At 38.5% G+C, this 13,536-nt stretch overlaps 1 protein-coding gene across 1 annotated transcript in view; it reads left to right on the forward strand.

Moving 5' to 3' along the window:
* Positions 1 to 13,536, forward strand: part of Ctr9 (RNA polymerase-associated protein Ctr9) — a 346,065-nt gene that overhangs the window by 179,884 nt on the left and 152,645 nt on the right. The window contains exon 15 of the mRNA XM_067142937.2: positions 12,591 to 12,798. Coding sequence (XP_066999038.1) covers positions 12,591 to 12,798 — 208 coding nt within the window. The remainder of the gene's footprint in view (positions 1 to 12,590; positions 12,799 to 13,536) is intronic.

The following is a 13,536-nucleotide window of genomic DNA, read 5'->3' on the forward strand; positions in this document are numbered from 1 at the left end:
GTCATCGCTTTGGAATTAAAGATATAACTGGATGAAAATATGTTGACACTCCAACACAGGGCGGCACACAACCGGTATCGACAGGCACACACAGCCAAAGCCAACTAATCTATCTAGTGCGGCCTTGGCACAGCACGTTCGGTTCAGGCACATCCAGCTGAAGCGGAGCATGTCCTGTTGCCTCTCGAAGTTCTCTCTAGGACGGAGTTACAGTCCTGTGTCCTGTGTCCCGTGTCTCGGTACTCTGTACTGAAACACTCCGCCTCAAGTTCCTAATGTTGCAGAACAAGTGAATGTTCCAGTCTGCCCAACCCTAATGGGAATAGCTTTCCGAAATTTGACTAGACGCAAGAAAATATAAACTATCCTCTGAAATCAGTGATGCACCTTGCCCTATCTTGAGGTGTATCACATTTACTTAATTTCAGTATACGGTATACCATTAAAATTAAAAGATCGTTTACTTCAGCCTTTATTTTTAACCAGTTAACAGCTGTTATAGGCCACGTTGTTTTACACATTTATTACGAAAACATGTTATCCTCTTTCATTTCGAATTTTCTTTAGAGTACAGCAGTCGACGGGTATTAATAATCGACTCCAATATCACCTTCGAATGTTGAAGAGAGAGCTCGCAAATGCAATTAGCGCGAAAACGATACCATACCGAAGATGATCGATTGCTCTTTGTGGCAAACGTTTCAATTTTGTTATTCAAATAGCGTCACCTATCCTAACTTAACTGTACTATATGTATGATGATTACATACTTCAAACGCCATTAGAGAAACTACTCGTCATAAATTTACATGATAATAGCTTTTCCGTAATTTAACGGACGCGAGAAAATATAAACTAACCTCGTAATCAATGACGCACTCTGCCATATCTTGCGGTGTAGGCCCATTTCATTCTTACTTAATTTCGGTATTTAGCATTACAATTAAGCGATTATCTTTAACGAGTTAACAACGGTTATCGGACACGTTATTTACGCATTTATTACAAAAACAGGTTCTCTTTCATTTTCCTTGCGGAAGAGCAGTCGACGGGTATTACTAATCGACTCCGACATTGCCTTCGAATGTCGACGAGAGAGCTCGCTGGTGGGCATAGTGAGAAACGATACGGTGTCGAAGATGATCGATCGAATGCAGTATAATGACTGGGTGCATAAATATCGGCAGCGGAAAAATCGAGCGTGCATAATCGCTCGTAATAACGGATGCGTCAGCGAAAGGGTTCTCGCTGTAACCGAAGGATAATACACAGTTTAATATAGGAATTTTGAAGGGATGCACAAAAGTGATCGTTATAATGGAGTTCTCGTTATATGCTGTACTCGCTATAGCGGACTTCTACTGTATTTGTTTCGCTCTGTTTCTTTTATCTACGTACAAATCCCTGTCTGCCTCGGCCCTTGTTTGGAGCCATTTCTGATAAGCCTTCTTTTTACGTTTACGGGCTGCTCTCACTTCATCATTCCACCAAGATGTTCGCCTTTTCCCATCTTTACACACAGTTGTTCCTAGGCATTCCCTTGCTGTTTCTACTACAGCATCCCTGTATGCCACCCATCCACTTTCTCTATCCTGAACCTGCTTACTGTCTACTGTTCGAAACTTCTCACTAATCATATCCATGTACTTCTGTCTAATTTCCTTGTCCTGGATATTTTCTACCCTTATTCGTTTGCAGACAGATTTCACTTTCTCTACCCAAAGCCTAGAGATACTTAGTTCACTACAGATCAGATAGTGGTCTGTATCATCGAAAAATCCGCGAAAAACTCGTACATTCCTAACAGATTTCCTGAATTCAAAGTCTGTTAAGATATAGTCTATTATGGATCTGGTACCCCTAGCCTCCCATGTGTAGCGGTGAATAGCCTTATGCTTGAAGAATGTATTCGTTACAGCTAAACACATACTAGCACAGAAGTCCAGCAAATGCTTCCCATTCCCATTAGCTTCCATATCTTCCCCACATTTACCAATCACCCTTTCGTATCCTTCAGTTCTATTCCCAACTCTCGCATTGAAATCGCCCATTAGCACTATTCTATCCTTGCTGTTGACCCTGACCAGGATGTCACTCAATGCTTCATAAAACTTGTCAACATCATCCTCGTCTGCACCCTCACATGGTGAATACACGGACACAATTCTAGTATTAATTCCTCCAACTGACAAATCTACCCACATCATTCGCTCATTTACGTGCCTAACAGAAACTATGTTGCGTGCAATGGTATTCCTGATAAAGAGCCCTACCCCAGATTCTGCCCTTCCCTTTCTAACACCCGTCAAGTACACTTTATAATCTCCTATCTCTTCCTCGTTATCTCCCCTTACCCGAATATCACTTACTCCCAGCACATCCAGATGCATCCTCTTTGCTGACTCAGCCAGTTCTACTTTCTTTCTTCCATAAGCCCCATTAATAGTGATAGCTCCCCATCGAATTCCATTTTGTTCGCCAAGTTGTTTCCAAGGAGTCCCTCGCCTGTCAAATGGGAGTGGGACTCCGTTACTCCCATAGGTCCAAGGCTTGCTTAAAATGTTCTGAGCTCGGTAAATTCATGAAGCAGGATGCTACCCTACTTGCACATGGTCCAAGTGAGGATCTCTCCTCTAATGGGTTATGGACCACCGGTGAATTGTATAGTCCTAGCCGCCTGAGCACAAGGAGGGCCATGACTCAGAATATGTCCGAGATGCCCACTCCCATTCCATAGCAACTGGAATCCCGACTCTCAGGACCACTTACTAGGCCACTCAGCCGTTGCCCATGGTTCACGAACTAGGACGTGACTACAGTAACCCACAAACATTGTTGCCTTGTTATACAAAATTTTTTGAAAAAATAGAAGGGTACGATTATTACACAAAGAATTTTTTAATATCAGTATTTGTATTTCTCAAAAGATAAATAACTAAACTGTAATTAAAATTGTCTAAATCAAAGTTTATAATTTATTTGCAACAGTTCGGTGAATGTTTCTCCAATTTGAAAATAAAAGTAAACTTATTAAGTTAATTGTAATTTATTTGAGCATTGTTGTGAAATACAGAGTTACCAGTAAACAAGTTACTCCCAAATCTTCTGTGTCACTTTCATTGGTTTTGGTGTCTGGTGCGCCATCCTTGCCGCCGCTCATGCCAGTATGAGATTCTTCATCTTTCTGCCACACTGCTTCATCTTTGAATCTGTTGTGTGCGTTCGAAATCCCAGACCTTTTGAAGCTCTTTGGAGACTAGTTCAGGTAGTATAAGGACCCAACTCTCTTATTACCCATGAGTATAACAAGTCCAAGGATGGCCGCTTTATATTTTCAGCGGGTGTCAATTTCTGATCGTCATTCATCATCCTCTCATAAAATGACATAAGTGGTCTTTAAACGGTTTGTTATTACTAGGCTCGGACTTTTATGATGTAATATTTCTATCCTGACTTATTTTTTCCATGATAAAGTTAATTTAAGCAAGTTTCCAACATTTGTGAGCATGAAATAACCAGGTTTTTCTTTTTTGTGTTAGGTCATTTTTGGTCAAATTATCAAATAAGAGTATATTTTAAGTCGTGTTTATGTATTATTTAACATTTCACTATATATTGTTCTAAACTACATTTCATAATGCTTGTGCAGCTGTGTGAAGAGAAGTTTGTTTGGCAACCTTCACTTGGTGATAGCGGGATTTACCAGAAATGTGCTGTCACAGATTGCGAGTGAAAGGTTCTATAGATATAGTTGGAACAGCATGAGTCTGTTTTAGATGCCAAAAGTAAGATTCAATGTGCGTGAGGAAGAAACAAATAGCTACACTCTCTCTCTCTCTCCTTGATAGACAATGATGAGTTTCCTTGTTCTGTGGAGTGATTGAAAGGAATCTGTGCCCCTCCACAGTATTCTTTTGTATCTGCTAATGAGTAAGTAGTTCAGTATAGTTTCAAGATACCTAAAGTAAAGCGGTCTGATGGCAAGAGGTAGCAAAGTTTTCCGTGAAAAGTATTTTAATATTGATGGATATATTTTATTTTGTAAACTGTGTGAGGTGACAATTACGGCTGAGAAACGTTTTACAGTGCAACAACATAGCAATAATGCTAAACACAAAAGCTCTGTAAATAGAGAGTTAGCAGCGGAAAGAGGCACCTATTGCTGTTTGAGAAGGCACTCAATACCTCATCCACATTGGCAGTGCATCTTTTCAGTTTTCTAAGGATCTTCGTGAAATGATGGTTTCATTAAACATTCCTTTATATAAAGTAGAGGCACGCAGTTTCTGAAAGTTCTTAGATAAGTACATGGCTTATCCCATTCCCTCTTAAGTCTGGGTTTCCTATTTTTAGGCCAACTTTATTACTGCAGCACAAGCCTCAAAGCAACTTATCCAGTTCAAATCAAATATTCCACCTCCTTATAAATTGGCTTACAAAGCAACCAAAGCTTGCAACAGTCCGTGCACATTACAGTTACACAGCAGTCAATGAGTGCATTCATCACACAGACAGGCTCACCTAAGATTTTCATCTGTGCTATTTTAAATTCTAATATTTTAGTATTGTTATGACATGATGTTTCATAGGTTGCATTTTATGCTATTTGCTTTACGTTGCACCGATACAGTTAGGTCTTATGGCGACGATGAGACAGGAAAGGCCTAGGAATGGGAAGGAAGCAGCCATGGCCTTAATTAAGGTACAGCCCCAGCATTTGCCTGGTGTGAAAATGGGAAACCATGGAAAACCATCTTCAGGGCTGCCGACAGTGGGGTTTGAACCCACTATCTCCCGGATGCAAGCTCACAGCCGTGCGGCCCTAACCGCATGGCCGACTCGCCCAGTGGTTGCATTTTAGGTGGATGCAATTGTCATTGAATTTTTATACTTGATATGTTCATTATCCTTGTTACAATTTTAAGGTTTGTACATTTATTTTTCAACTGAAGATGTCCTGATAAAGGATGAAACATGTATCAAATTTTTCGAAGGAAGTGTAAAAAGGGTGTGGTGTGTTGAGACAAGGGGAGGTACTGGTTTATCACTGAGTAGGCAGGGCTAAAGCTACAACTAAGATTACATAGACTAAACACAAGTAATATAAGCTGAAAAGTTAACCAAAATATAATAGAATATAAAGAGAATAATAAAGGCACAGTGGTTTACTAAAGGAACATAGAATAAACTAGATAACGCTAAATAAGTGTTGAAAGAATGACATCAGTGGAAATCTGTTGCAGCACATGTAACAGTCAACCGTTAGAATTCAAATGAAATGGCGTATGGCTTTTAGTGCCAGTGGATCCCAGGACGGGTTCGGCTCGCCAGGTGCAGGTCTTTTGATTTGACGCCTGTAGGCGACCTGCCCGTCGTGATGAGGATGAAATGATGATGAAGACAACACATACACCCAGTCCCCGTGCCAGGGAAATTAACCAATGATGGTTTAAATTCCCGACCCTGCCGTGAATCAAACCCGGGACCCCTGTGACCAAAGGCCAACACGCTAACCATTTAGCCATGGAGCCGGACAGAATTCAAATGATCGAAGGTTGCAGAAACAGATCAATCATGCTACGAAGAGGAGAGTATTGCTGGTATAACTGGGTCAGAGCATGGATGTGGAGTGAATATGTGAATACTAAGTATAAAGTTAGGTGCCAAATAACACAATAAAGAACAACATCCGAGATAGGTACTGTGACATTACATTTAAAAAAGGGGTTATGATGATGATGATGATGATGATGATGATGATGACCTCTAACTTAATATTTTCGTATAAACGTGAACGAATGCTACGTCCATCCAAACCTTTGGTTGCACTTGTACATAAATTTCATAGGGCAACTGCATGTGCTTAGGCATCGGTTTCCTCTTTGAAAATTATGTTAGAGACGGCAACTTCCTTCTGTCAACTGCGATGGCAAGCATTGCTGTACATCGTAATTTCTCACTACAGCTGTTTTTCATAAATACACTTCGTAATCCTTTTAGCACAGTAGTGCTGTTGGAAGCATATCAAAAAAGACTGGAACCTGATCAGCATTACTGATTTGAGATAGTAAATATGAAGTTTTGTAGTGCAAACATAAGATAAATTGGTGAAAATTTATAATCTTGTCCATGTAATCAGCAGGCAATGTATAACGTAGGTTTTTTTCTCTTTCGCACCGACAGATTGTGTCATCGCATGAACCTCATAACCCATCCATGACTTGCCTTAAAACTGAGTTGTGGGAATGTTGCGTTTGTGTGCTGCCTTGTATGCCTTCATTTGTAATGTTTCATATAATACACTGCAGCCATTCTTATGTATTTCATTGACATACACAAACATTTCTTTGTCGATTTTTGGAAACTTTCCTTTTTTAGGACCTTTAAATGCGCATCTAGAATAGTTATTTTTAGCTTATCTTTTAATTTCCACCAGTCATGAAGCAACTTTTTACTCACTGCAAATTTTCTTTCCACAGCTCCGTTTCCATGCTGTTTTGCAAATACAATTATGTTTAGCTTGAACTTCGCAGAATACTTTCTATAATTACCCGTATTCACAATTAAAGGCTTCAGATGTTAACATGTTGCTGTGTGAAGTACGGTCCATAATTGTTCGGTATTATTGTATTCAGTGACAAAATATTTCTACAAACACACAAAAAACAAAATAAAACTTGATAGACCCTGAGTCGGGTACAGTATCGACTGCTCTGGAATGTACAGATGCATTTATGAGTGATGAGATTACTGTAGACATGTGTGCATGAGAATTTAAGTTTTATTTATATATATAATATAATATATAGTTGGATTTATTGTGCTTCACCCTAGCATTACTCAGTCATCAACTACGAGAACTCGTCAGGTTCAGGTTAAACGAAAATATATATTGAAATATTTCCCAAAGTCACTGGTACATAATTTAGTATTAATATTCAGCATTAACAGATGATTACGTTAATTTGACTCTTATAAATTACAGTATAACTCTGCGCAGTTATCTAGGAAAAAGGCATTTATTTATTTCAAAGTCCCTGACAGGATTGACGAATATCATATCATATCTGAATCAAAATTATCACAGCTTTATGTTCAAACATTGCATTCCAAAAATTGAGATTGTCTACACAACTGTCATTTCAATTAATATAGTGCTGAACGTACGTATTTAATCAGTCATGACCTTCGGTTTATGATTTAACTGAATTAACATTATGGCTTGCAAAGATAATCGAAAGAATTATTCACTATATTAAAAAGTTAATCGTCAGATTATCCATGAATCAAAATTGATATCATCATCATCATCACACATATCTATTTGAAATTAATAAAAATAAATTAAAGTTGAACTCTATTCCAGAATATACTTCGTTCATAGTTGTATTCTCAGCATAGTTTACTTCCTTACCCTATTATTCTTCTTTCGTTAATTATTAATATTATCAGGCCTATATAATATCATATTTAAATATTTAAACTTATGTTAAACCTTGAAAAAGACTGAAAAACTCCATAAAAATACATTGATCACAAAGAAATGTTTAATTAAAGTAAATGACATCTTTTGAACCAAATAATTGAAGATTGGAACATCTTGACCAACATAAATATGAAATTTTTTCATTAAAAACCAAAAATCAACCAAGACTGCATAATTATGACACTAAATTAATTAAATCTGAAAAGAAGAAAATAACAATGATAGTGTTCCTTGACATATATCCATTCCAAACTATCAAATCAGGGAAAATTCCGAAAAAGTTCCTTGCTGATACAGACATACTAATACGAAGTGCTCTTAAGGAAATTCTTCAAATACCTGCAGAAATCCCTAATCGAATGGTCTACACTGAGAAAAATATAAGCGGTTGGCATTCTTCTGTGCTACTTGGGAAGCACATCTTCAGGACAGTAACATCTGTAAGGTACTATTACGCTCGGGTGACAAATACATCCATGCTACAAGAAATCTGAAAGAAGAAATAACTCTGTCACTACAGTCCCTCAATGTCCACCCATCTGACATTTTGGAATCATCTTTGCTTAGAAATAACTGATGCCGGGAAAGTGAGAAAAGTACTACCTGAAAGGGCATTCAGTAAGTGGTGTAGTTTGCAGCAGAAAAGAAAAGGTATATGCTTATACAGTGAATATACTCCTGCCAACTCCTGGATTTGAGACCATCAAGGCTTGTCATGTAGTGAATGGTGTGAGGCAATTAAGATGACAGCAAACATTTCAGTAGTTAGGTTGGTACCAGGAAGATCTCGGAACGATAGGCTTTGTAGGCGCTGCCTTAGGGAGATTGAAACTCTTCACATGATCTGGGGTCTTGACCTTATGATGAAGTCATCAAAACATCTACACGTTAATTGCAACAACGCTGAAAGACCATGGTTTCCAGGTATTTAAAGAGGTTAATGTCTTGCGGACAACTGAAGCAACAGAAGGATCAACATCTTTGCCTTCAAAAATAAGAAGAGAGGTTACATGATCGATCTAACTGTCTGGTTTGAAAGTCGTAAGTCGCAGCCCTCAGATATCAACCTCGAGAAAAAGAACATTTACTCACTACAGAGATAAATACCAACTAGAGGAAATCGACATAGTGGGTCTGATGATTGGAGCTAGGGGAACAATTTAACGTTAAGAATTTCATATTTGGGTTCCGTATTGAAACAAGATTTACATCAAAGAAAGGACAATAAGTTCCACCTTTTCAATACTATATATTGTGTGAAAGTTTTGCATTACAGTTAAAACATCACAACTTTTGTACATTCGGTACCGGTTTCGACAGATTCCCTGTCATCATCAGCCGAGAATAATTAAACAAAGACAAGTATAGATCATGTTTCTTATGGTGTGATTACAATGGTGGATTAAAAATATACATTATATGATTAAAATAGTATATATATATATATATTTTTTACATTTTTTCCGCTAAAATATCTATAACGAATTACCGGCCCCCACTGTTAGAGGAAGACGATTTACGGGTCATGATAAACAAAATGTTAGTGAGGAGAACTATGATATTAGTGAAGTAAGTTTTGCCGAAGGGGAATTCGTAAGTGACAGGAATTTACCTGGAAAAAAGTACTGCAAGCTCGAATATACAGGGTTTGGGCGTAGCTGACGCGAATGATCAGCAGTCGCAAAAGAGGTAACACGTATTCGATTCCAGTTCAAGTAGCGATCATGACAGTGACAGTGGTGACGATAATACTGATTACAATCCAACCATTGCAAGTTCTTCGTCAACTTATACTGACAATAGACAAAGAAATTCCCGCTTTGATCCAAATTTCCATCGTGATGTAAAAAGAGTGTTTTTAGGGAAAACAAAACTGAGCAAAATATTTTAATTACTTTCTTATGACGAGATATGCCAGAACATGGCTGAACAGACAAAAGATGCTGAGCAGGAAATCGCATATAAATCCCAGTTTAGTAAGACAATAGGAAGGAATCTAGATGAAGACCATGTCCGGACAAATAAGGACAAAATCTTCTTATGGCCATACTGTTGCCGCAGGGGATTGTAGAGAAACCTAAATTAGGACACTATTTTTCTGAATCGCTTGTTCACTACGTCTACTTTCTATGAGCTGATGACACAGAAGAGATTTCTTCTCGCCAGATTGAGTGGCCTGGCCAGCCTCCTGACCCCAACTTGGCAGGTTCGATTGTGGCTCAGACCGGTGGTATTTGAAGGTGCTCAAATACGTCAGCCTCTGGTCAGTAGATTTCCTGGCATGCAAAAGAACTCCTTCGGGACTAAATTCTGGCACCTCAGTGTCTCCGAAAACCGTAAATGTAATTAGTGGGACGTGAAGCCAATAATAATATTATTATTATTATTATTATTATTATTATTATTATTATTATTATATATATATAATTCGCTGGGGCCATCAAGGACCACGTTAAGTCTTGTTGCATTTGACACTGAACTTGGCCTTCTTTAGAGCCCAAATTTCCCTCATTCTTTGTGAGTGGGCCTGCTTACGCTCCTCTGTCCAAGGGGCACCGTGTCTTCTCTTCGGTTGCTCGTCTCGGTTTAGCCCGTTCGTCAATATTTTCTTGCGGAATAGATCTCTGTTAAGGGCATCTTCAGCTGAGATATGTAGCATTTCCAGGTCTTCCTTGGTATTTCTAAACCAGGGAATTGTGGTTTTAGGGTTTGAATCAAAAAGTGAAAGATTTCTTTAGTTAACTTTCTTCCGTCCATTCTTTTCAGATGACCGTAAAATCGTGCCCGTCTTTTTCTGATTGTGTCGGTAATTTTCTCTATTTTGCTGTAGACTTCCTTGTTGGATCTCTTTTGGTGGATTCCATTTCTGTACTTTGATCCCAAGATTCCTCTCACAATTTTGCGTTCTCTTTTCTCCAGTTCTTCAAGGAGTCCTTTGTTGGCATTTAGAGACAGGGTTTCGGCTGCATATAGAACTACTGGCTTCAGAACTGTTTCATAGTGACGTATCTTGGTGTTTTGGGAAAGGCATTTTTTGTTGTAGATTGTGCGGGATGTTTGGTAGGCTATTTCCAGTTTGCGTACTTGCTCCTGAAGTGCTTCTTTGTCCAGTCCATTTTTCACGATGATCTCACCCAGGTATTTGAATTTGTCTACTCGGGTGATGTCCCCGTATTTTGTATGGAGTTTTGGTGGAGCCTCTTTGATGTTAGTCATTACTTCTGTTTTCTCAAACGATATCTGCAAACCAGTTTGTTCGGCAATTTCCTTTAAAATTTCAACTTGAGCTCTAGCGGTTTCTATGTCGTTTGAGAGAACAGCAATATAATCGGCAAATGCTAAGCAGTCTGTTGCGATCCCCTTGGATTTGGTTCCTATTCTCAATGGACTGTAGTTGGTTTCCTGTAATCTCACCCGCCAAGTTCTGATGATCTTTTCAAGAATACAGTTGAAGAGTATCGGGGATAGCCCATCACCTTGTCGGACTCCTGTTTTGATGTCAAAGGAATGCGAGAGACATCCGTGGAACTTCACCTTGGATTTTGTATTGGTCAGGGTGGCTCTAATTAATGCCAGCAGTTTCAAATCAATTCCAAATTCATTTAAGATGTTTAGCAGGACTTCCCGGTCAATGGAGTCGTACGCTTTCTTAAAGTCCACAAAGACAGACACATACTGCTTGGACCTTAGTGTACAATATCTGATGATCGTTTTGAGACTTTGGATCTGCTCAGCTGTTGAGCGACCTTTTCTGAACCCTCTTTGGTATTCACCTATTTGATGTTCGACTTCTGCTTCCAAACGCTCCAGGATGGCAAGTGATAGAATTTTGTAAGTCACGGGTAGCAATGATATTCCTCTGTAGTTGTTGATGTTCTTCATGCTGCCTTTTTTTTGTAATGGATGGATCAAAGCTATTTTCCAATCTTCGGGTAGGGTCTCTTTGCTCCAAATTTCTTCTATTTGCTTTTGCAAGATATCAAGTGATTCCTCTGGGGCATATTTCCATAGTTCTGCTACTACTGAGTCTTCCCCCAGCGCTTTGTTATTTTTGAGACGGGCAATGTGGCGCTTGATTTCATCTCTGTCGGGTGGTCTGGAATCTGGGTACCTGAGTAAGGGTTCCTTGGTCTTGATGGGGCTTTGCGGTTTAGAGCAGTTAAGTAAATTCTTGAAGTAATCTGCCAGAATGCTGCAATTTTCTTCATTTGACGTCGCCAGTGTGCCGTCCTTTCGCTCAAAGTATAGAGATGGTGGTTTATAGCCAGTGAGTTTGCGTTTGAAGGCTCTGTAGTACTCTCTGCTTTCATTCTTCCTAAAGTTTTGTTCTATCTTTTCAATGAGAGATTTTTCATATTTACGTTTCTCAGTTCTGAACACCCTAGCTGTGTGGTAGTTTTGCATATTTAAGTGTATAATTTTAATGAGTTGAATGTATTTAAGGGGGTTGTGTTGGTACCAGGTTCCGGTATTTTCTCTCTTCTCGTTATGGCCAAAAAATATAACAAATGTTGTCTCCAAGTGTTCAGAGATACCTATAAATTTCCGTTCATTTTATCGTCTGATAAAGGAAACTGTTATTCACTTTGTTGCATATGTCGGTGTGCCATAAATTCGTATGCAAGTGTCATAAATGAGAATGATTAGGTACATTTTCTTGTAACCATTTTTATGTTTTCTTAGTTTATGATTTCAAATTTAATGCTCAGTTCTCATTGTAACTGTAGATATGTATGCCTTTTATCCTGACCTTTTTCACCTAGACTGTGGTGGAATATATGTGATGAAATCCAAGAATTTCCCTGAAGTGGTTGTAAGCATTTCAGCGATATACAGGCTCAACAATAATGGAGTAAGAAGAGAACCCTGTTTGAGTCCATATCTAATTATCCCTAGTCTATTACTGCTATTACCTAGATGATCTGGAGAATTCTTTTGCTCAACATACCATCATCTATGAGGGATATATAGAGACTAATATTTGAGAAAATTTCTCTTATAACTTTGTTTCCTATATTATTTTATGGTCAGTATTGTTTTCATTATTTTCATTTCAGTATTATACTTGTTATATTTTCTGATTTTTTTCCCCTTTTAATCCTAGGTACTTCCAATATTTATCTGTTCATGGAGACCGCATGCGGTATGATGTGACACTTGCTGGCTTGGAGGCTCGTCAATGTTCAGATCTTCTCTCACAGGCTCAGTATCACGTTGCAAGAGCTCGGAAAGTTGATGAAGAGGAGAAGCAACTTCGGCGCAAGCAAGAAGAAGAAAGAGAAGCATTCCGTCTCAGACAGTTGGAGGAGCAGGTATTTTTACCTTACTTAATGTTCTTCTTGTTTAAATATTATACCTTTTTATTGTGGACAAACTAGTGTACCACTTACCATAATGCATGTACTGTATTTATAATGGTCAAACTGGTTACCGTCCAAGGGCAATGTTATATTTTTCAATCAAGATTGTACTCAATATTCTGATAAGAAATGACATCACTTTTCATGTAATACTGTTTTGAATTTATAGGCAGTAGAATTTTGGTTGAAATACTGGGAATAATTCATGTTGTGTTTTTAAAGTCAGGGTACCTGTTTTGTAGAAAAAAAGATAAAGCACAGGGAAATAAAAACACAGAAATATACAGGGAAATGATGTATCAAAGTTAAACTTTTGATCTACGTCTGGACCCAAATGGAATGATCGAGTGAGACTGTTATCTAGACGCGACGCACATCATATGCAGCGAGTAGTGTTTTGAGAGAGAGAGAGAGAGAGAGAGAGAGAGAGATAGGGACAGATAGAGTGAGTGCGTGTGGTAGTGAAGGAGAGCGATCGATAAAGATAAGACATACTTGCACTAACTGCTCAAAGATGGCAGAACATGAGGCATGCGATGTTGCATTAGTTTGAGTGTGATGTAGCTTACAATTCACTCTTAACAATAACATTGGTTTTCTGTGGTTTCTCATTTTCACACCAGGCAAATATGCACTAAAAAGTGTCAAAATATGCACTAAAAATGTTGAAATATGTATTAAAACAGACAT

The sequence above is a fragment of the Anabrus simplex genome, chromosome 3 (genome assembly GCF_040414725.1).
Source record: "Anabrus simplex isolate iqAnaSimp1 chromosome 3, ASM4041472v1, whole genome shotgun sequence".
Lineage (NCBI taxonomy): Eukaryota > Metazoa > Arthropoda > Insecta > Orthoptera > Tettigoniidae > Anabrus > Anabrus simplex.